At 42.9% G+C, this 20,523-nt stretch overlaps 1 protein-coding gene across 1 annotated transcript in view; it reads left to right on the top strand.

The window, feature by feature from the left end:
* camk2b1 (calcium/calmodulin-dependent protein kinase (CaM kinase) II beta 1) overlaps positions 1 to 20,523 on the top strand; it is an 84,198-nt gene that overhangs the window by 43,922 nt on the left and 19,753 nt on the right. Inside the window, exons 6-14 of the mRNA XM_038988570.1 lie at positions 745 to 817; positions 4,709 to 4,811; positions 4,957 to 5,040; positions 5,308 to 5,402; positions 6,521 to 6,643; positions 6,934 to 7,017; positions 7,387 to 7,429; positions 8,941 to 9,033; positions 17,693 to 17,727. Coding sequence (XP_038844498.1) covers positions 745 to 817; positions 4,709 to 4,811; positions 4,957 to 5,040; positions 5,308 to 5,402; positions 6,521 to 6,643; positions 6,934 to 7,017; positions 7,387 to 7,429; positions 8,941 to 9,033; positions 17,693 to 17,727 — 733 coding nt within the window. The remainder of the gene's footprint in view (positions 1 to 744; positions 818 to 4,708; positions 4,812 to 4,956; positions 5,041 to 5,307; positions 5,403 to 6,520; positions 6,644 to 6,933; positions 7,018 to 7,386; positions 7,430 to 8,940; positions 9,034 to 17,692; positions 17,728 to 20,523) is intronic.

The raw sequence follows: 20,523 nt of genomic DNA, 5'->3' as shown, positions 1-20,523 counted from the left end.
GAGTTTGCTCTTAGAATTAAGTAGTTTTTACTTTTATTTGGCATTTTGCTTGACAGACAAAGAACCTAACCAACCACTGAACCTTTTTTACCCTCCCTGTCCCCCCAAAAACACATGCGTACGCACATGTACATGCACGCACGCACACACACACACACACACACACACACTCCTGCATCTCAACACACTCCCTCTCTCTCACACAGCCCCTCCAACCCAACACGTGTGTGCATGCAGCAGCACACCTCCCTGTGTTGGATCATGATAATATAAATGATACCTATCTATGCACACATGTACCTGGCCTCCTACCATATATCTGTCTCCTTCAAACACAGATACATGTTCATAAATTCTCATACCTTTTCATAAAATCATCATACATTTGATGTTGACTTCTCCTTTTTACTTGAAAGTTGACCATTGATCTTTAATTAATTGGATGGGTGAAGACCAGTTATATGGTGGGAACTCCAATCCTCAAGGCACCACCATATTGCTCACATCTATACAATTCTTTTAGATTATTGGTCACCTAATTGGTAGCTAATCTTTTAGATAATTGGTCGCTCTTATTGCCAAACCATTGGACGATTAACTTGGCCATGGGTTGGATGAGGCCGCAAGAAGGTGTGTCTGTGTGATAGAAGTCCCCCCCCCCCCCCCCCCCCATCCCCTGGTCTTTGCACGGGAATGTAGCAATGCTCTTCAGACTAACATGCGCCCCCTGGTGTTTGCATGCAGTCATTGCATCCAGCAGATCCTGGAGGCGGTGCTACACTGCCATCAAATGGGCGTGGTGCACCGAGACCTGAAGGTGAGTGACAGGTATCACCTTACTGTCTGTATGTTGTCTCCTGTGTGTGTCCAATGTGTATGTGTGCGTGTGGGTAACTGTTGCCCCTTCAGCGTGTGTCCAGTGTGTGTATAGGTGTGTCTATCCTCTATTTGTGTGTTGGTGTAAGTGACATTTTCCAGCATCACTGTTTGGATTGTAGCTTTAGATAAGGATTTTGTCTCTTCTGTTATGCTGTAGCTTGTCAGCCCTACCCATTAGTTTGCATATTAAAAAGCAATCAAAAGCAGTCAGGTCAGATTCTCCACCTACTTTAGCACCGTCTCTCTCTGCACCATGTGTTCTGTGACCTTTGGCCTATCTGGTTGTGTCATGCCAAATGCTGCTCCCCTATCTCTCTCCTGTTGTTGAAACAGCAGCTTTAACCCTTGCCAAATGCAGACCCTTTCTTTCCTGTCCTCTTGTTGAAACAGCACCTCTCCTAGTCTGTGGAGAATGCCAATATGCGTGCTTGTTACGCTAGCTGACTGATGGCTCTGCTATGCTTTGCTAAACTATGCTATGCTGTGCTGTACTATGCCAGCCCTCTCTTGGAACAGGGTTTGTTTCTCCTACTCTTCAGCCTAGGCTGCTGTATTAAAATGAGCCCCGTGTTATTCTGTTTCCCAATAGCCTACGGATTTCTAAATGGCAATCGCTTTGTCCAATTTATTTGTCTCTATGGTGCTTCCAATGGAGTTGTATAGCTTCCAGTGAGACTGTATTTATAGATGAAACTACTGCAACAGAAGCAGTTGCCGTTTACTGAGTCTACTGTGATTGGCTTGCGGTCAGGGCAGTCTTTTCCTGTTCTGTCCTATCCTGTGTGTCTGTGTGTATGCTTGGGGGTCTGTGAGCAAGCTTGTGTGTCATTATAACTATTATTATATTATTATTATTATTATTATTATTATAGCTATACGTTGTTTTGCATGATGCTAGTCTGCCGCTGTAGTCTATGGGCAATTCCACAGTAACAGAGTGATGCTGAGACTCAGATTTTTCACTTAAAAATGTATTTAAAATTAAAACCAATGATTGCAAAGTTAAATAAACCATAGAACTCTTGGCACAAGGACTACTTTGAACAATTTCCGCCATATTTTATTTTATTTGACAAAAAACACATTTACTTGAACAGTGCAGATGGTGTCAGAATTACGGCACAAACAGAAAACAACACAATTCTGTTACCAAACTTTGCATCTGCACTGTTCTTCAAGGAAATATTTTTTTGTGAAATGTTTAATGGAAATAGTTAAAGAGCAACTATCCTTAAAAAAACAACTTCTCATTTAGAAAACAGCCTATGTGGCGTCGATATGAGTCATAAACATTTATTCTACTCTCAATATTGACTACAAAGTGTAAATAGGATCATTTTGGACATAAAAGTCAGTCTCATCCAAAATTGAGTTTTGTGAGACTTGTGGTAGCGACTGCATCCCAATGTAAATTCATGTTGGATTCCATGGAATTGCCCTTTATGCTAATGCCAGTGGCATGTCCAGGCCCCCAGGCTGTGGCAGCATTCCTCTTGAAGTAGTGTTGTGTTTATCAGAACTGTTGTGGCTATTTCTTTATTTAGCGGCCACACCTATCAGGTTACAGTCCGCAGTACTGGGGCGGTTCACCCAGTAGGTCATAGTGTGATATGACTGAGGACAACCTCTGAGAGTATCTGAGTGGCGAGAAGAACACTCCCGTCTTGGAAGCGCGAATCAGCAAAATAACAAATCAAGTTGGGACCACCAAACAGAATAATTGATTTGTGTGAAAATTAAAGCACGACTACAAAGAAGGCACACTGTTCTGTTGATATGTTTCTTCTAAAGTCCCAAAACAGAGAAATTAGGCTAAATTACTTACTTAATTAATTAATTAATTACTCTGGTTTCACAATTGGAGTGCCATTTCAATGGAGGCCTGTCTGCCCGTCTGTCTGTCTGGCTGCATCTCGTCTCTCTCTCCTCTCCTCCACTCCCTCAGAAGGAATCTGAGCAAATAGAGCCATGTCTGGAATGTTGCAACAGCTCCCACTCTGCTCATGCGAAAGGAAAGATGGAGAAAGAGAGAGGGAGAAAGAGAAAGAGAGAGAGAGCTGGGAATCGTTCCATCCCAGACACCCACACACAGGCCCTCACTACTCTCCAGCGCAGCAATCTCTCACACTCGCATTCCCTCACCTAACCCACTTTATTGTGTGTGTGTGTGTGTGTGTGGAGGGAAGGAGGGAGGGCGGGAAGGACCTAGATTTGTGTGTTGCTGCAGAGGGCTGCTATTATGCGATGTGCAGAGAAAGATGTTTGTCTGTCTCTGTGTCTGTCTGTCTGTGCGTGGTGAATTTCTGTGTGTTTGTGCGCGTGGCCTGGACATTGTGTGTTTGGATATTGAAATCTATTTATTGGAAGCGTGTAGTTAATCTAAATTCCACCCACAATCATAGCAGGGATTATCCTAGTGCTTGCAGTGTTGACAAGTTTTAATTTTCTCCATACAAATGAGTAAACCCTGAATCATATGATGTGGCTGAGGGGGAGATGACACCAAGTAAGGTAACCGCCTCAGGATTACAGTTCCTCTCTCGTTCGTTCTCTCTTGCCCTCACTCTCTTTCTCTCTCTTCCTCTCCTTCGCTCTCTCTTTTGCTGTTTCTCTCTATCTCTCCCTTCACTCTCTCGCTCTCTTTCTCTCGCTCTCTTCTATCTCTTTCCCTGTCTCTCTTTCACTCTCTTTTTCACTCTTCCTCCTCCTCTCTCTCTTTTGAGGTCTTTCTCTCTCTCTCCTTCTGTTCTCTCTCTCTCCTCTGCTTCCGAGCAGCGCAGAGCCCAAGTTTTGTTGTGATTGCCACATTTGGGGTGGCGGGTAGCCTAGTGGTTAGAGCGTTGGACTAGTAACCGAAAGGTTGCAAGTTTGGATCCCCAAGCTGACAAGGTAAAAATCTGTCATTCAGCCCCTGAACAAGGCAGTTAACCCACTGTTCCAAGGCCATCATTGAAAATAAGAAGTTGTTCTTCACTGACTTGCCTAGTTAAATAAAGGTAAAAAATAAAATGCACAGTCAGTATTATTACGGCTCCAAACAAGTTAGGAAGAGAGGTAGAGAGAGGAGGGATGCGGGAGAAGAGTGGGGGTTGTGTAATAATGAGACATAAGGAGGAAGACAGGCTGCAATGCAGGGTCAGCAGTGACACTGTTAAACACAGTGTTTATACCTCACACACTCGCTACAGGCGTGTGTTTGCAAGGGAAGTAACAGATAATGTGTGTCTGAGCTAGATAGTGCCTCACTCTCTATCATACAAACTATCTAGGTGAAGTAAATATGCCAGAAGTCATCCTTTATACCTATCCAGTCCCTTCAGATCTGCAAACATCCGAGCAATGGGAACTAAGGCAAGGGAATAGGGTGACACATTTCTATTATGTAGAGTGATGTTAGGCTACAGTAGGTCTACAGCACAGTAGCCTTGCAGAGAGAGAGAGAGAGAGAGAGAGAGAAGGGGCCAGTGGGGATAGCAGCCCTTTATTAGAGTCCCCCTCTGACAGAGAGTAATGAGGCTGCTCTATCTGGGACAGAGAGAGAGGAGAGAGGAGAGGGGTGGCACCACCAGCTCCCCACACCACAGCCCAAACCAATATACCCTAAACCACAGCAAACTATAGGTGTTCCGGTGTGTGTGTTTTCATGTGGTACATCTATGTGTTTTTTCTGTTACTGTTTGTGTATGTGTGTAAATAAACTGGGTGGCCATCCACTGTTACAAACACCACAAGAGTGTTTGGATGTCTGTCTGTCTTCCGTCTCTCCCCCTTCTCCTTTCTCTTATAGTTCAAAGCAGGGGTAACCTTAGCGCCCCTCTCCTCCCCCTAGCCAGAGAACCTGCTCCTGGCCAGCAAATGCAAGAATGCTGCCGTCAAGCTGGCTGACTTTGGCCTGGCCATCGAGGTACAGGGGGATCAGCAAGCCTGGTTTGGTACGTTCTGACCCTAGATCTGTGGTTCTACACCAACATGTTTCCAACCTTTATTCATCCCACTAGGGGTGACGGTGCTAAGCTTGGAGTGAGGAGTTGTTTGTATTTGTGTGTTTGTTTGTGTGTGTGTATTGTCGTGCTGCAGGATTTGCTGGCACACCGGGATACCTGTCCCCTGAGGTTCTGAGAAAGGAGGCATATGGCAAACCTGTGGACATCTGGGCCTGCGGTGAGCATCTCACACATTTACACGCACACACACACACACACTCTTTTTGGCACACAGAAACATGCACACACAGAAATTATACACACATGTATACCTTCACACCCAGACACAAATGCTTGGACACAAAAGCAAAGTAAATATTAATAAAAAAATGCTGATTCTGTGTTTTTCTCCATCTGTGTGTTTCACTCTCTCTCTCGTTTTCAATCTCGCTCTCTCTCTCTTGCGTTCTCTGTCTCTCACGCTCTCTCTGTCTCTCTTTCTCAGGGGTGATCCTGTATATCCTGCTGGTGGGCTACCCTCCCTTCTGGGACGAGGACCAGCACAAACTGTACCAACAGATTAAAGCCGGGGCATACGATGTGAGTTATACAAGATTGGACTAGGCCTGCTCTCCTCTCCATTGCTACCTGCTGTCCTCTCCTATCTTCTCTTGTCTCCTCTCCATTTTCTCTATTCTCCTCATCCCCTCACTCGATTCCTTTTCTCCGTTCCTTTCGTCATGTCCTCCTCTCTTTCTTTGTCCTTTCCTCTCCTCACTCCCCTCTACTTCTTAACTTTCTAACTGCCACACTGCTCTCTGTTTGCTCTCCTGTTCTCTCCTGTTCTCACCTGTTCTCTCCTGTTCTCTCTTTCTTTCGCTCTTTTTCTTTTCCTCTCTTTTTGTACACCTCATCTTACTCATTTTACCCTCTCCCTATTTCGGTCGTCCACTCTCTTCCCTGCAGCGTCTCCGTTCTATCTCTTCCCCCGTTTCTTTTTTAGAAGTAACTAAATCACCTCATTAATAGTTTAGAGGAGCGAGAAAGTGCCTACAGTACCTTGAGCACACTAGTCCCATTTTAGGAAAGAATGTCATGGAGATTGTCATTGAGCTACGATGACGTTTAACACCCCAAAACCTATTATTAAAAGACACATTGTCCCAGATCGCTTGCGGACAATTTGTCGTCACATCCCAATGTTATATATTTATTTGTGAATACATTATTTATATGGGACATACATTATCTTAGTAAGGATGGTGCGATAGCACACTTTTACACCACATCTATAAACACAGTCTTATATGGAGAGGAGTACCCAGTATATTTACTAAGGGTATTACGCTGGCTGTGTGTCTGCTGGCTTTCTCTTCTGCCTGGTACTTAGTTATATAATTGATCATTCAATGTAATTGATTGGCCAGCGAGTGCACTCACCTGGGACCTGTTCAGAGCAGTGGAAAATTTGAAACATTGCTGATAGAATTGTATTGATTACCACTGTAATACTTTTCAATGATATAGTATTATATAGACAAATGTCCAGAAGCCTAGAACCTGATCAAGCCAGGGTGTGTGTCTGTGTTTGTGTGTGTTTGTGTGTGTGTGTGTGTGTGTGTGTGTGTGTGTGTGTGTGTGTGTGTGTGTGTGTGTGTGTGTGTGTGTGTGTGTGTGTGTGTGTGTGTGTGTGTGTGTGTGTGTGTGCCTGTGTGTAGTTTCCCTCCCCAGAGTGGGACACAGTCACTCCAGAGGCTAAGAACCTGATTAACCAGATGTTGACCATCAACCCTGCCAAGAGGATCACCGCCCAGGAGGCCCTCAAACACCCATGGGTCTGCGTAAGTACACATGTCACTATGTATTGTAATATATCAAGGAGAGATAAACACCCACTCATATACATACACACAAAGGCGCAAAGATTTAACTAAGTCTCCGTGACTTTTGACTCATGTGACTTACATTCCCTGTTTCTTTTCTCTCTCTCTCTCTCTCTATTTATCTCTTTTCTCTCTTTCTGTCTGTCTCTCTCTTTATCCCCCTGTCTCTTTATCTCTTTCTGTCTGTCTCTCTCTTTATCCCCCTGTCTCTCTCTGTCTCTCTCTCTCTCTGTCTCTCTCACACACAGCAACGTTCTACAGTGGCATCCATGATGCACAGACAGGAGACCGTGGAGTGCCTGAAGAAATTCAACGCCAGGAGGAAACTCAAGGTCAGTGGATGACTTTGGTATTCTGTGTCTGTTTCAATTCATTTGTGAGTGGTTTTCAGACCTCAAAAGTTTTCTTAAGTCAAGACGATTCCATGCCACTTGTTCTACAGCTATAGCTACAGCCTGTTTTGTAGCTATTTAGCTACATTGATATTGATTACTGCATTGTTGGGTTTAGAGCATGTAAGAAAGGCATCTCACTGTCATTAAAACTTGTAACTAGCTATATGCCTGAATCTCAAATGAATGGAAAAGATTTGCACAATATTATAATCTGAAGTGACTCTGTCATATCAAAGCAGTCTTGGGTTGACCACCTCTCCTCTTTTCTCCTTCCCTACCCTTTCCTCTCTTCTTCTCCTCTCTCAGGGGGCCGTTCTCACGGCTATGCTGGTTTCACGGAACTTCTCTGGTAAGTGTTGCGTCAACACACACACCTACTCTTTACTTCGTGTGGAACCCGCAAGGGTGTGGGGCTCTGGCTAGAAGTTGCCCTTAGGCACAGAGTCAGAATCAGCTAACCCTCCCTAAAGTCAAGGGGTAAAAGGCCACTGACAAGATGCACACAATGTGGCAGCTATTCGGAGATGAGAAGTTGAGTCCAGTAGCAAATATGTGCATTTTCAACAGTATATAACTCATTTTCATATGCTACACAATCAGCAGCGTGTCGGTCGGTCGGTCTGTCTGTCTGGGAGGTTGGTGCTTCAGTGAACATGAACTGTCACTCTGATCGTAACAGCAGGCCTTAAATTGTAAAATGATCTGAGGTCCTCCCCCGGCTTTATCCACACGCACACAAGCACCAACAGACACAAGCACACACACACCCGTGTGCCGCATCCCCACTCCAACACCCTCATCTCCTCAGGAAGAGGAGCCATTATTTAGAGTTAGGTCATCCAGGGATGAATCACAGAGAAGAGGTGGATATGAGAGACAGAGAGACGGATGGGGGAGAGCAAGGGGAGACGGGTTGATGGATAAGGTAGAAAGAGGAGAGGAAGAATGATGGATGAGGAGAGGAAGAATGATGGATGAGGGAAAGGGAGATGTGAGTGAAAAGGAGAGACGAGAGAAAGGGGGAGATACAGATGTAGGATCTTAATTTGATTACCCTGTTGCTGGAGAACTTTCCCGCATTGCAGGAAATGTAAAACGTGTAGTGTATTTGAGGTTTAAAAAGGCTTCTGAAGTTTGTAATTTCAACTTTGATTTTCCATTACGAAAAATGCATCAACCACTACAAAAATGTCCATTAAGTATAGTACACATTAATAATTCACATTCCCGGTTGCTGCGGGATTATTTTCCCGCTGTAGCAAACTGGCTCAAATTAAGATCCTACATCTGTAGATAAGGGAGAGGGTGGAGAAGGCTTAAGAGATAGAGTAGGATGTGAAAGAGAGAATGAGAGGCGAGATGGGAGGGGGTGTTAGAAGGGATGGAAAGAGAGAGGGGCCGACAAGAGAAGTGAAAGATAAAGGCTTCAGTATCCTTGACATCTCCTTCTAACCCTTATGAACTGTTCCAGTCAGGTATTAGATGATGGTGTTAGATGTATCACTAGCTGTGTTCACTCCTAATAGTCACTTCGCAATGAACTCCGTTGATGCTTTATTTTAGTGTGTTGGTGGTAGTGATGTGTACAGTGTAGAAGAAAATAACCTACATTGGGAGAACTTGGACAACTTATGTCTTCTGTGTCAGGAAGATATTGTGTTGGATTGTGTTTCTCTGCGTGCTCTATTAATCCGCCTCTCTTTTGGACTAATGAACCATATTTGTTTCCCTCTCTCCATTTCTTCCTTACTTCTCTGCCCTCTTCCCTCTATCCCTCAAACTTCCTCCTCTCCTCTTCCCTTCTCTCTACTATTCCCCCCCGCTTTCTCTGTGGCGACTGTGTGTGTGGGACACAAACAGTCGGCTGTCGCTCCACCGCTCCAATCAGTATCACTGCCGCTGCGGCAGCTGCATCCGCGGCAGCGGGCTCCACCACTGGGCTGGTGGAACAAGGTAGCCCGGCACACCTGGGGGTGCTACCCTCCTCACTCCCTCCCTCTTTTCTCTTCTCGTCCTCTCCTTTCCTCCTAGCATGGGTGTTCAGAGCATGCCACTTCCATCGCCACACCTCGTTGGCCACCTGGCCTCTTTCTCTCCACTCACATGCTATTCCTCCTCTCCTGCTCCATCTCTCCATTCCTTCACTGCACATAGCAGCACAGTGGAGCATGCCTGACCCAACAAGACCCGTCCTTCTTCTCCCTTTCTGATCTCTCTTTCTCTCTCATTAATTTTCCTTCTAACACACCATTCCATACAGCTTCAATCCCATCTTCATTTGCCTCTTTTCATGTAATACCTCTATTTCCTTCCTTGTTCCCCTGCTCTACCTCTTTCCTAAATTTTTCTCTGTTAATAACACTGGAAAGTTTACCCCCGTCATTTTAAGGATGGCACGGCCCATGTGCTGTCGATGAATGCTGCATGGGGCACTGGACTGGTGCATGCATTCTAACACAGGGGGTTACAGGGATATGACGTGTGGTTAACACAGTGAAAGATGCAAGGTTGGGGCTTCTCATGAAAAATAGTTTTTATATCTGTAACGATCCAAAGTTTGTGTATGACATAACAACAGAAGGATGATAGTTTGCCAGTAGTTGAGTGTGTAATTGCACCACAATTGATGAATACAAATGCTATAGAATAACCACTACACAGTCTAGTGTAGGGAAAGATTCTATCAGTCTTCTAAGTACATTTTATTGTTAGTTACTGTACTGTATGTTCAGCAATACTAGCATTGGCTAACTATTCAATTTAATGTATATAATGTTTATAGCGTAGGGATAGAGCTGATGCAATCAGCTTTGCTGTCCTCTCCACTTCCCACTGTCTCCACAAGACTGATCAAATATTGCAACTTCATACTGACCTGTCTGTCTCTCCACATTAGATCTACTCCTCCTCCACTAGAGAGACAGAGACAGACGCACAGGATCCACAGGATACAGTTAGCCTCCCAAGAGGCAAATAGAAGTTCACTGAAATGTTTCTTCTTATGAAAAACCAAAATGATTCTGGCTTGATGCCTTCATCAGGATGCTTACAGACTGGCACAAGATGGACAGGCAGGTACAAGACAGACAGACATATACAGAGTGGCACAAGACAGACAGACAGGCAAAGGTTTTTACAAATCAGCCTCCATCCTTGCTTCTTCCTGTAGGGCCTGCTATTTACAGGAATGTAAGTGACCATCTTAATGGGTATTAACCAATATGACCCATTGTCTTCTTTCTCTTAATCTCTTCCTCCCCTCTTTCCTTCCTTCCTTCTTGCTTCTGTAATTTGTGGCAAGGTAAGGAGCCTTCTTGCTTCCTCTACAGCACGGGTAAGCAACCCTGGTCCTGGAGTGACGAAGGCACTTCATGTTTTTGATTTAACCGATCTGGAAGACCAAGTGTGTTGAATTTAGTCAATCACTGAACTGATCAATTAGCTCAGTTGGTCAGGTGTGGTGCCTAGTTGGAACAAAATCCTGCAGTACCTAGGGCACTCCAGGAACAGGGTTTCCAACCCCTGCTCTACAGGGTTTAAGAACAGCATGACCTTTGGGTTTACAGGTTGGGGTAAAACACCATGGAATTCTACTTTTTCTCATTTTATGGAATCTATCTGAGCGATCTGAGAGTGAATGTAACTGCAACCAATGATGTATGTAAACACAAAGAGGGCTAAATTTTTTTTGTCTATGACTGCAACTCAGTGGTTGTTCTGCAGCTCAGACCACTTCCATTCTAGAGTCTGTCTAAGCTTTCTGAAAGTGTTCCAGAAGCTTCTATTTATTCAGATAGAAGGCTCTGGTCTGTTCTATAGTGGAAGGAAAAACAATGTCCGTTTATTGGAATAAATATTGTGGGAAAAATGCTGGGGCAAAAGCATCCCTCTTCTCTCTTTCCTCCTCTCTTCCTCCTATCCTCTTCCATCCATCCATCCATCCCTCCCTCTCTATCTTTCTTTCTCTCTCTGAGACTTCAAACAAGATGTGAGAATGTACTTGACACTGTTATGTCCCTTAATGAAAACATGCCAGTGAGAGGCAGTGGAGGAAAACTCCACACAAATCCTACCGCTCTTGACATTCGAACAGTGCTCTTTGGATAACAGAGCTGGGCCCAGTTTCCCGATAGCAATGGAATTTAGGCTTACGAGTGTTTTAATGATGCATCTTTCCTACAGAGGCCCGAAAATGTAACGTGTTTCCCAAAACACCACGCAGAGAGAACGTTCGCTAAGTGCATCGTTGAGGCGTGTCGATACTGAAAGGATCGAAAGAAAGGCAGTGCTGCTCTCGGATCTGCTTTCTCCATTCAAATCTTACCTTAACTTTATAATTATTCCACAATACTGCCGACGGATCTGCTCCTAGAGAGATATCACCTATGGCTGCAAATATGGAGGCGGCTTATTCTAATGCATATCTTATAATAATGCACTCAATTAAGATTTGTGCTCATTGTGCACGGTAGGCTACACATCATGAAATATATTGATGATAAAATGATAGAGCCAAATAAAAGGAAATTGAATGAAAACCGTGATGCAGTCATCTCGGGTTTTCATTTGAAGCATAATTTTATCATTCGCTTGTGTGTAACAATGCAAAGACATTGGTAACATTGTATTTGTTGTCCACTATCGGCAGTCACAGAAAGACAGAAAAACATATTGATTCTATGTTTAACAGAGATCTTCTGTGTATAAGGTGAAAGACTTGTGCGTAATGAAGAGAAATCAGAGTCGTGTTGGAGCTTGGAACACAAGCATTTCGCTACACCCGCAATAACATCTGGTAAATATGTGTATGTGACAAATAAAATTACATTTGATTTGATATAAAGTGACCTGGTATGGAACGCATCGAACCGTTGAGTCATAGTAATTAGGTTTCTCCAAAACTGCTCTCTGATGCCTCTGATGCTCATTAGTAGCCTACCAAACTTGCTAATGGCCAGTCTCTAATGCCCGGTACTCAGCGCTCTATTGTCCCTCTAATGACTCTGACATCAATGCAAATGCTATTGAAAATCAAATCAAACACTTCACGAGAGCCCTGGCAGTCAGAGTTTGAGCGGAATAGGGTCACCTGTAGCGCAGCGAGAGCCAGCTCCTCATAGCTGGTTGATACATGGAATAAAATACGTGCTCCTGTTGCGCAACATTTCTATAGGCTATGCTATGCAATTGCGTGAGAAAACAGATTTGACGGCCTCTATTAAAAAGAGGATCCCATCAGCATTCTATAGGCCTACTATATTTATTTCTCAACTTTCCATATATTAAGCACATTGCTTTTCTTTACAACCGGAGTAGCCTACCTGGCTGGCATGAAAAAGGAACCGCGGGAAAAGCGTCCTCCATTTGCTATTCAAGTGCATACGGATTACGTCTTTTTCCCCCTGCCCTTGTTCCGACAGGTGCATGATAACGGCCCATTCTAAATCAAAACTAATTCCGCACATATTATTTAGTATATATAAAGACAACATTAAATTGACAATAGTCTGAATGGTGAGAATATTATTACTTGTGAATGAGGCCCAGTGCGACTTTTTCAAATCATACTGTAGTCACATGCATCATGTTGCCTAGCCCATAGGCCTATATGTTTTGATAAGGTTTGTATCGCAAATGTCCAAATAACTTAAAAAGTAGCCAATAGGCACAAGACCCCTGGAACATTGTTGGAGAGCCAATTAGCCTACAGAGCCTAGTGAAACATCTTCTTATAAGCCCAGCCACTGCGCATTAATGTGTGAAAACAGAGTTTTAACTGGCCAGCTTTCTCACTCAAGGACATTCAGAGACTTGGGTACCTTCATTGATGATTCCAAATCAGGTCCAATCAATTGAATTTACCACAGGTGGACTCCAATCAAGTTGTAGAAACATCTCAAGGGTGATCAATGAAAACAGGATGCTCCTGGGCTACATTTTGAGTCTCATAGCAAAGGGTCTGAGTACTTATTTAAATAAGTTATTTAAGTTTATTTTATTTTAATGCATTTACATTTGTATCCCAACTAAAGTTGCATAAATAACTATGGAGGACCTGGGGCCGGATTCACAAAACCTTCTTAAGAAGAAATGTCTTCTTAACTGGCATTTTTTCCTTAACTATAGACTTAAGAAAAAAGTTAAGCAAAGTTGCTATTCCTCAATAAAATTATTGGAAATGTTCCTAAGAAAAAAGTTAAGAAGAAATGGGATTCTTGAAAATGATGCTTTAGGATTTCTTCTTGGAAATGTACTTAACTTTGCGACAGCTAAACCCTTGTCTTGAGACGAATGGGTACTTTTGTAACCATTAATGTTTTCTTGCGCCACAGAAACAGTTGGCTACTGGATATTTAAATACAGCAAGAATACAAATTAAACACGCATTATCTAGCTAGCTAGTAATTAAATAATATGTTACAATATTCGAGAAGTGTTAAATAGCTATCTCGTCAATTTGCAAAGAAGAACTTGGCTAACTTAGCTAACGCTAACGTTAACGACTTGATGTCGGACCACTTATTTTTTACGGCATCACTGTCCCTTGCCATACCCCTGATGGCAGAGACAGACTCGGCCACTCTCGCCCATCCTCTCTTTTTGGTCTCTGCAGTTATCAAGTTTCCCCAACGGCAACCTTTTCCTGGCTGCTGTTTCCTCCACCATCACTTCAAGCTCTTGTTTACTGAAGTTTTTATTGCACTTTCCTTGGTTATCCATAATTGGTTTTGATGTACAGTAGCTAACATTAGTCTGATGGCTATAATGTGTGAAAAATAATGTTTTTTTGTTTGTGTGTAAAGGGTTCGCGAGCCAACTAAAACATTTCTATTCTCGAGACATAAAGCAAAAAAATAAATGTAATAAAATTGAAATATCAACAGTTTATTATAGTGGGCCAAATCCTATCATCCCTGTCACATAGGCTTATTTATTGGTTTCAAGCATGTCACTAATGTCAATGCCACATAAGAAGATATTTAGGAAGTTCTTAAGAAAGATATTTATGAAGTTCCTAAGAAAACTGAATTCCTAAGAACATTTTGAGGAATTGCATTTACAAACTATCTTATGAACTTATTATTTTCTTTTCTTAAGCAGCTTCTTAAGTTTTCTCGGAAGTAATGCTTTGTGAATCCGGCCCCGCTCAAAACAGAATAGCCGTATGTGCTCAGTCCCTCTGAAATTGTTTGGGGAAAAATATCCTTTCTATTTTATTCACCTATATTCAATTGTATTGTTCTTATGGCATAGCCAGATCAGGGCCTGACATAAGGACGACTCTGAATATGCTATTCTGTTCTTCTGACATTTTCTTCATGTCATAATATTTATTTAGATCTACCTAAAATAATGAATTTATTACGAAGCTGTGGAGCTTCTCAAAGTAATGTGTTCTTCACCTCAAGCGGCAAGCAAACAAAGTCTGTTTTTACATCCATTGAGAATGACTATAGTTCCTCAATGGATTTTATTTTCTTCAGCTCTCTCACTTTTCATAACCACTCAGCGTGAAAGGGAAAGATATCATGCTCATGCTCTGCTCCCTTGCGCAAAATAGCCTACAGCTGTTTCTGTCGGCTTCATGGCTTTAGGCTATGCTTAGAAGCCAGAAATGCAAAACGTATTTGTTAATTAACGGTCAATTACCGTGAGACAGGCAGTTGTTTGCATGACAATAACCGGCTGACAAAATGTCATGACCGCCACAGCCCTACTTTTGGGAAATAGCTCGGAGATTTAATGATGCTCATATGAAGGTTCTAGCGATGAACTTAGCCTTAAGATGCTTTTGGGAAACAGGGCCCATGTGATTATCGTGCTGCCCGATGTACCTAGTAAACGGAGGAATTTGCACATTTAGCTATCTGTATGCTGGTAAAAATGAGTTTCTATATCAATTGAGGAAGATGGAAAGAGGAATGGGAGACTGTGTAGGAAGGAAGGGGAAAAGCAGAGGAAAATAAATTGCGAGTGTTGCATTATCCTCTTGTCTTTCATTCTGTCTTCCTTTCCCTCTGTCTCTGTCTCTCTCTCTGTCTCTCTCTCCACACCCACCACCATGTTTTGACTTCTAAAGAGCGGGCTCTCCTGTCTCATCGCCATCTCCTCTCCTCTCGTGGCCTCAAGCACACTTTGAACAGGCTTCTCCTGCTTGCTTCCAATTCCTCCAGAAATGAGTTTCTCATGGAAGTCAAACCTCTATTTAAAATGCACTGCAGATTTGTGTGCGTTGTGTGTAGATAGAGAGAGCTAGACAGAGCTACACAGAGAGAGAGAGAGGGGAGAGCATGAGCTATATAGAGAGAGCTAAAAAGGAGGAGAGAAGAGAATAATCCAGAATGCCAGAAATAGTGTTTTATGTAATGTGGTAGTGTTGATGTTGTGATAGGATGTGATTAGACTGTCAATGTGACTCAGGCCTTTAAAAGTAGCAGTGGAGCTGATGATGTCTAGTAGAGTTAGGGGAGTGAGACTGGGACAGTCTTACTCTGACAGGTATAGAGCCCACCTGCTTGATGAGACAATGTTGATTGACAGCGAGGTAAAGGATGCACAAGTACAGTGAGATGCCGCGTGTGCGTGCGTGTGTGTGTTGGGAGGCAGGGTTGGGTAGGTCACTTTCTAAATGTAGTCCGTTACAGTTACTGGTTACCTGTCCAAAATTGTAATCATTAACGTAACTTTTGGATTACCCAAACTCAATATTGTAATCGGATTACTTCCGGTTACTTTTAGATTGCTTTGCCCTTCAGAGTCATTAAAAGAAGAAAACAATTTATATTACCAATTGAACAACATTTATTGCAGGATAAATCAATGTTAGAGTGTGCATAGCTGGCCATAAATTGATGTTGAATTTTACTTTATGGGATGGTTATGTAGGCTTCTTGTAACCCATTGCTTTCTATTGATAATACAATTAGGCCATATCTTTACATTTAAAAAACAAAGTCTATCAGATTTTCAGTCATTCCAATGAATTTAATGACCCTTGTTCTTCAACTTGGAAATATAGATTAGCCCAATTGTTTTAGCTGGGCATAGCCCAAAAACTAAGGACTTAATAACCTACTCTGTTGTTTATGTTTTGTTGTCATGGAGGACTGATTGGGGTCATTGCTTCGAGTTGAAAAAGAAATGCTGCTCTCATGGAATGGCATGCTTTGAGCACTACCGAAATGTGCTATTTGCGTGTGAAAAAATGCTGAATTTGCTATAGGCCTATTGTTTTTTTTAAATGTTTACGTGTGCAAGTTTGAGCATGTGACCGTTAGACCTATGGATTTTTGGGGGAATTGGCACAAATTCGATTTAGGATTACATTTGTGAACAGCCATCCACAACAACCACAATTGCGCTATATAGTGATATTCTTATCACACACATATAGCTACACGACTGTCATTTTTACCTCCAAGCGTTTATTCAAATTGGATGTATAACCTTTGGGTGCCGACAGCAGTCGCACCATTGGAATACATAGCTTGGACTGACGCCTACAAAAGCCTATTCCTGCTCTTTTCCCGCGATCTATCAAATGCATTTGGTGTGTCGTTATAGTGGTCTCTGACTTGTGGTCAGACTGACTCAGGCAGAAACAAACTTAAACCTGCGCTTTTTTTTTTTTTTGCTGATTTGAATGTCATTGAGAAAACAGAAAGGTGTCATTGTTTTTTGTAAACATCCTTTCTGAACTTAAAAGTAATCCTAGAAGTAAGCATCTAGTTTTTCAAAAGTATCCGATTGCAACATTTTTGCTGGTAATGTAATGGATGGAGGACCCATTTTGGACTCTAGCCCTGAAGGGGACCAGGGGGACAAACTCCAGAATCTGTCTCTTTCTCTCCAAAATTCGTTTTCTATCTCTGCCTCATTAACTAATTAACCAGTTTCCTAAAATGAGGTTCTGTTGCCCACGGCAACAACCCACATCAACTCTCGCTGGGCCTAACCTAGGAACAAGTATGTGTGTGTGTCTGTTTCTATTACATAGGTTCACACGTGTGTGTGTGTGTGTCCTGGTGAAGTAGTTGGAGAGGATACTGACTGTTGTCTGTATGACATTTCCCCTGTTGCTGAGGATTATGGGTATTGTGCTAATCGGACTACTGCCCATAGTATCAGTGAACACACCTCCTCTACTCTCCTCTCCCACTAGGAGGATGTAATAGTTTAGTCCAATAAGGGTTGTCCACACATTGTCCACTCTTAATGTTATTGTCCTACCAACAATGGTACTTAGGAAGCCGTCTATTGTTGTGTTTTAATGAACATTGTGCTTCTCAAGCAGTTATATAAGCGGTCCGTCAATTGAATCATGTCACAGATGACTGCCTTGTCCCCTTGCTACCACAATGCTAGTAATTAATGCCTCTAAGCTCCTACTGTCTTTGATTCTCTTTCACCTCCAGCGTTACAATACACAGTTAAATTAACTTTAATTAACTCCTATCTTGTCAATAAAAGGCCTCAGTTGCCTTCTGTTTGAATTGCAGTCCAATGAACATGACTCCTACAGGTTGATGCCGCTGTCTCTATGTGATCTCTCCTGTGTTCTCTCTGCGTCTCTGACCTGCTGTCGCTCTTCTTTTGTTTCCTATTGCAGCAGCCAAAAGTTTGCTCAACAAGAAGGCAGATGTCAAGGTAAGGCCATGTTCAACTTACACGTTCCTGCTCCAAACCTTCCCATCTTCCTCCTCCTCTTTCTCTTCTCTTAATTTATCAGGGGTTTAGGCCCTGGGGCCGGATTCACAAAACCTTCTTAAGAAGAAATTTCTTCTTAACTGCCTTTTTTCCCTTAACTATAGACTTATGAACAAAGTTACTATTCCTCAATAAAGTTATTGGAAATGTTCTTCATTTTTTCCCTATGTTTCTTCCTGAGAAAAAAGGTAAGAAGATAAGGTTTTAGGATTTCTTCTTGGAAATGTACTTAACTTTAGGACCGCTAAACCCTTGTCTTGAGACGAATGGGTACTTTTGTAACCATGAACGTTTTATTGCACCACAGACACAGTTGGCTACCGGATATTTAAATACAGCAAGAAAACAAAAGAAACATGCTAGCTAGTAATTAAGAATATATTACAATATTCTAGAAGTGTTAAATATCTAGCACTATCTTGTCAATTTACAAAGAAGAACCTGGCTAACTTAGCTAACGTTAACGTCGTTAGATATGTTGGCTATAATGTCGTTACGCGTTAGCTAGCTAACGTAGCTACCTAACTTACCGGTCGCGCAGTCCCTCTACCACCATCTCTATGATGGACGACACCTTCTCCTCCAGCTGGTCCACATAAATGGTCTCTCAGTTCCCTTCTTCTTAGCAGCCGACTTGATGTCGGAGGACTTCCTTTTTACGGCGTCACTGTCCCTTGCCATACCCCTGATGGGAGAGACAGACTCGGCCACTCTCGCCCATCCTCTCTTTTTGGTCTCAAGTCTCCCCAACGGCAACCTTTTCCTGGCTGCTATTTCCTCCACCATCACTTCAAGCTCTTTGTTTGCTTAAGTTTTTATTGCGCTTTCCTTGGTTATCCATTGTTGGTTTTGATATAGCTAGTCTGATGGCTGTAATGTGTGAACAATAACAAAATAACCAAATCCTATCATCCCTGTCACATAGACGTATTTATTGGTTTCAAGCACGTCGCTAATGTCAATGCCACATAAGAAGATATTTACGAAGTTCTGAAAGGTATTTTCAAAGTTCCTAAGAAAACGACGAATTCCCCACAACATTTTGAGGAATTGCATTTACGAACTATCTTATAACCTTCTTATTTATTTTCTTCGGGAACTTTTAAAGTTTTTTCGTAAGTCGTGTTTTGTGAATCCGGCCCCTGGTTCTTTTCCTCTTCTCTATTCCCTCTCTGGTTGTGGCTATCCCCCCCCCCCGCCTCTCGCTCCCTCTCTCTACATCTCTTTCTCTGCTTTTGCTTAGCTTGCGTATTTCTGTGTAGCTGAAAGTGTCTCTTGCTCAGTGATTCGTGAATGTCCTGTCTTTATGTCAGTGTGTGCTGTGGTGGCTGACTGCGGTGTGTGTGTGTGTGTGTGTGTGTGTGTGGGAGAGAGTGTTGACTCAATTTGCAACCATCACAAAATAGTGGTTTCAAGTGTAGTGTGTGCATCCGTTCATGCCTGTGTCTCCTCATTCCACCCCGTCTTGTCCGCTTTTTTGTTAATTTTATGCCATCTGTCACTCCAGCATTCTTTCTTTCTCTTTTTTCCCCCCCATCTCATCCCTCTGTTCTTTTCTTTTCCACCTCCCCCTCTATCACGGTTTCCATTTCCGGCTCACCCCATCTGCTCTTTAACCATTTGAAACCCTCTCCGGCTGGCTGACGAGCCTTAATGAATCTCTGTCACCATCCTCACCCCATCTCACCTAATGCACCAACACATTGTTGCGCGCATTGTGCGTGCATGTGTGCATGTGTATGTGGGCGGGGGAAAGGCAGAGCGGATGGAGGTTGGGGAATAGTATGAGCATGTTTGTTCTTGTGAGTATGTAAATTAGGGAGCTTGTGTACGTGTTTGTGTGTGTACGTGTGTGTTTGTGTTTGTGTGTATGTGTGTGTGTGTGTGTTCAGTAGGGAATGTGACACCAGTTCCAGGAATAGCCATGAGTCTGAACCCTGGAAACTGACCGGCCAGAAATAGACTCTCTCTCTCTCTCTCAAACACAAACACACAACACACACTTCCCCTGCTCTTCTCTGTGCCGCGCTCATCATTGCCTAGCAACAGACCCCCCCCCCCCGACACACTCAGCCTAACAGTTTTAAAATATTTCAATTGTGTTCTTCTTTCCTCCCCCCTCTCTTTCTCTCTCTTTGCTCCCTCTCTCATAATTATTTCCCTGGTTGTATCGCTCCTCTGACCCAGATTCTGACCCTCTGACCCTTGTGTCCTCTGTTCTTTCTTGTTCTGTAATGCAGAACCGGACAGCACCTGACGTTTTCCACACCAGTCAAACACCAGCTTCAGCCGCATTGTGCTCTCTTCTCTTCTGTGCTGTTCTGGCACTAGCTGCTACTGCACTGCTGTGAGGCTGCTGTGTCGCATGCCTCCAATAGAGTTCCAGACACTTGTAGAATCTATGCCAAGGCGCATTGAAGCTGTTCTGGTGGCTTGTGGTGGCCCAGCGCCCTATTAAGACACTATGTTGGTGTTTCCGTTATTTTGTCAGTTACCTGTAGATTGCAAATGCAGTTTAGAGGTTATTGTTCTGCTTTTTAATCATAATTGATGCCACTTTTGAATGTGTATTAAATTGATATTTTCCTTCATAATAGATGAGACATGACAATGGTATCCATGAGTTCATCTGACTTAGGGGAAGTAGATAACGGCCAAAATCCTGAAGTATCCCTTTAACAAATCAGTTGCATAGCTTTTCTTTGCGACGTAATTGTTTCTCCCTCCTGCTCTTTT

The sequence above is a fragment of the Salvelinus namaycush genome, chromosome 1 (genome assembly GCF_016432855.1).
Source record: "Salvelinus namaycush isolate Seneca chromosome 1, SaNama_1.0, whole genome shotgun sequence".
NCBI lineage: Eukaryota > Metazoa > Chordata > Actinopteri > Salmoniformes > Salmonidae > Salvelinus > Salvelinus namaycush.
This window is presented reverse-complemented; position numbering and strand designations above follow the sequence as displayed.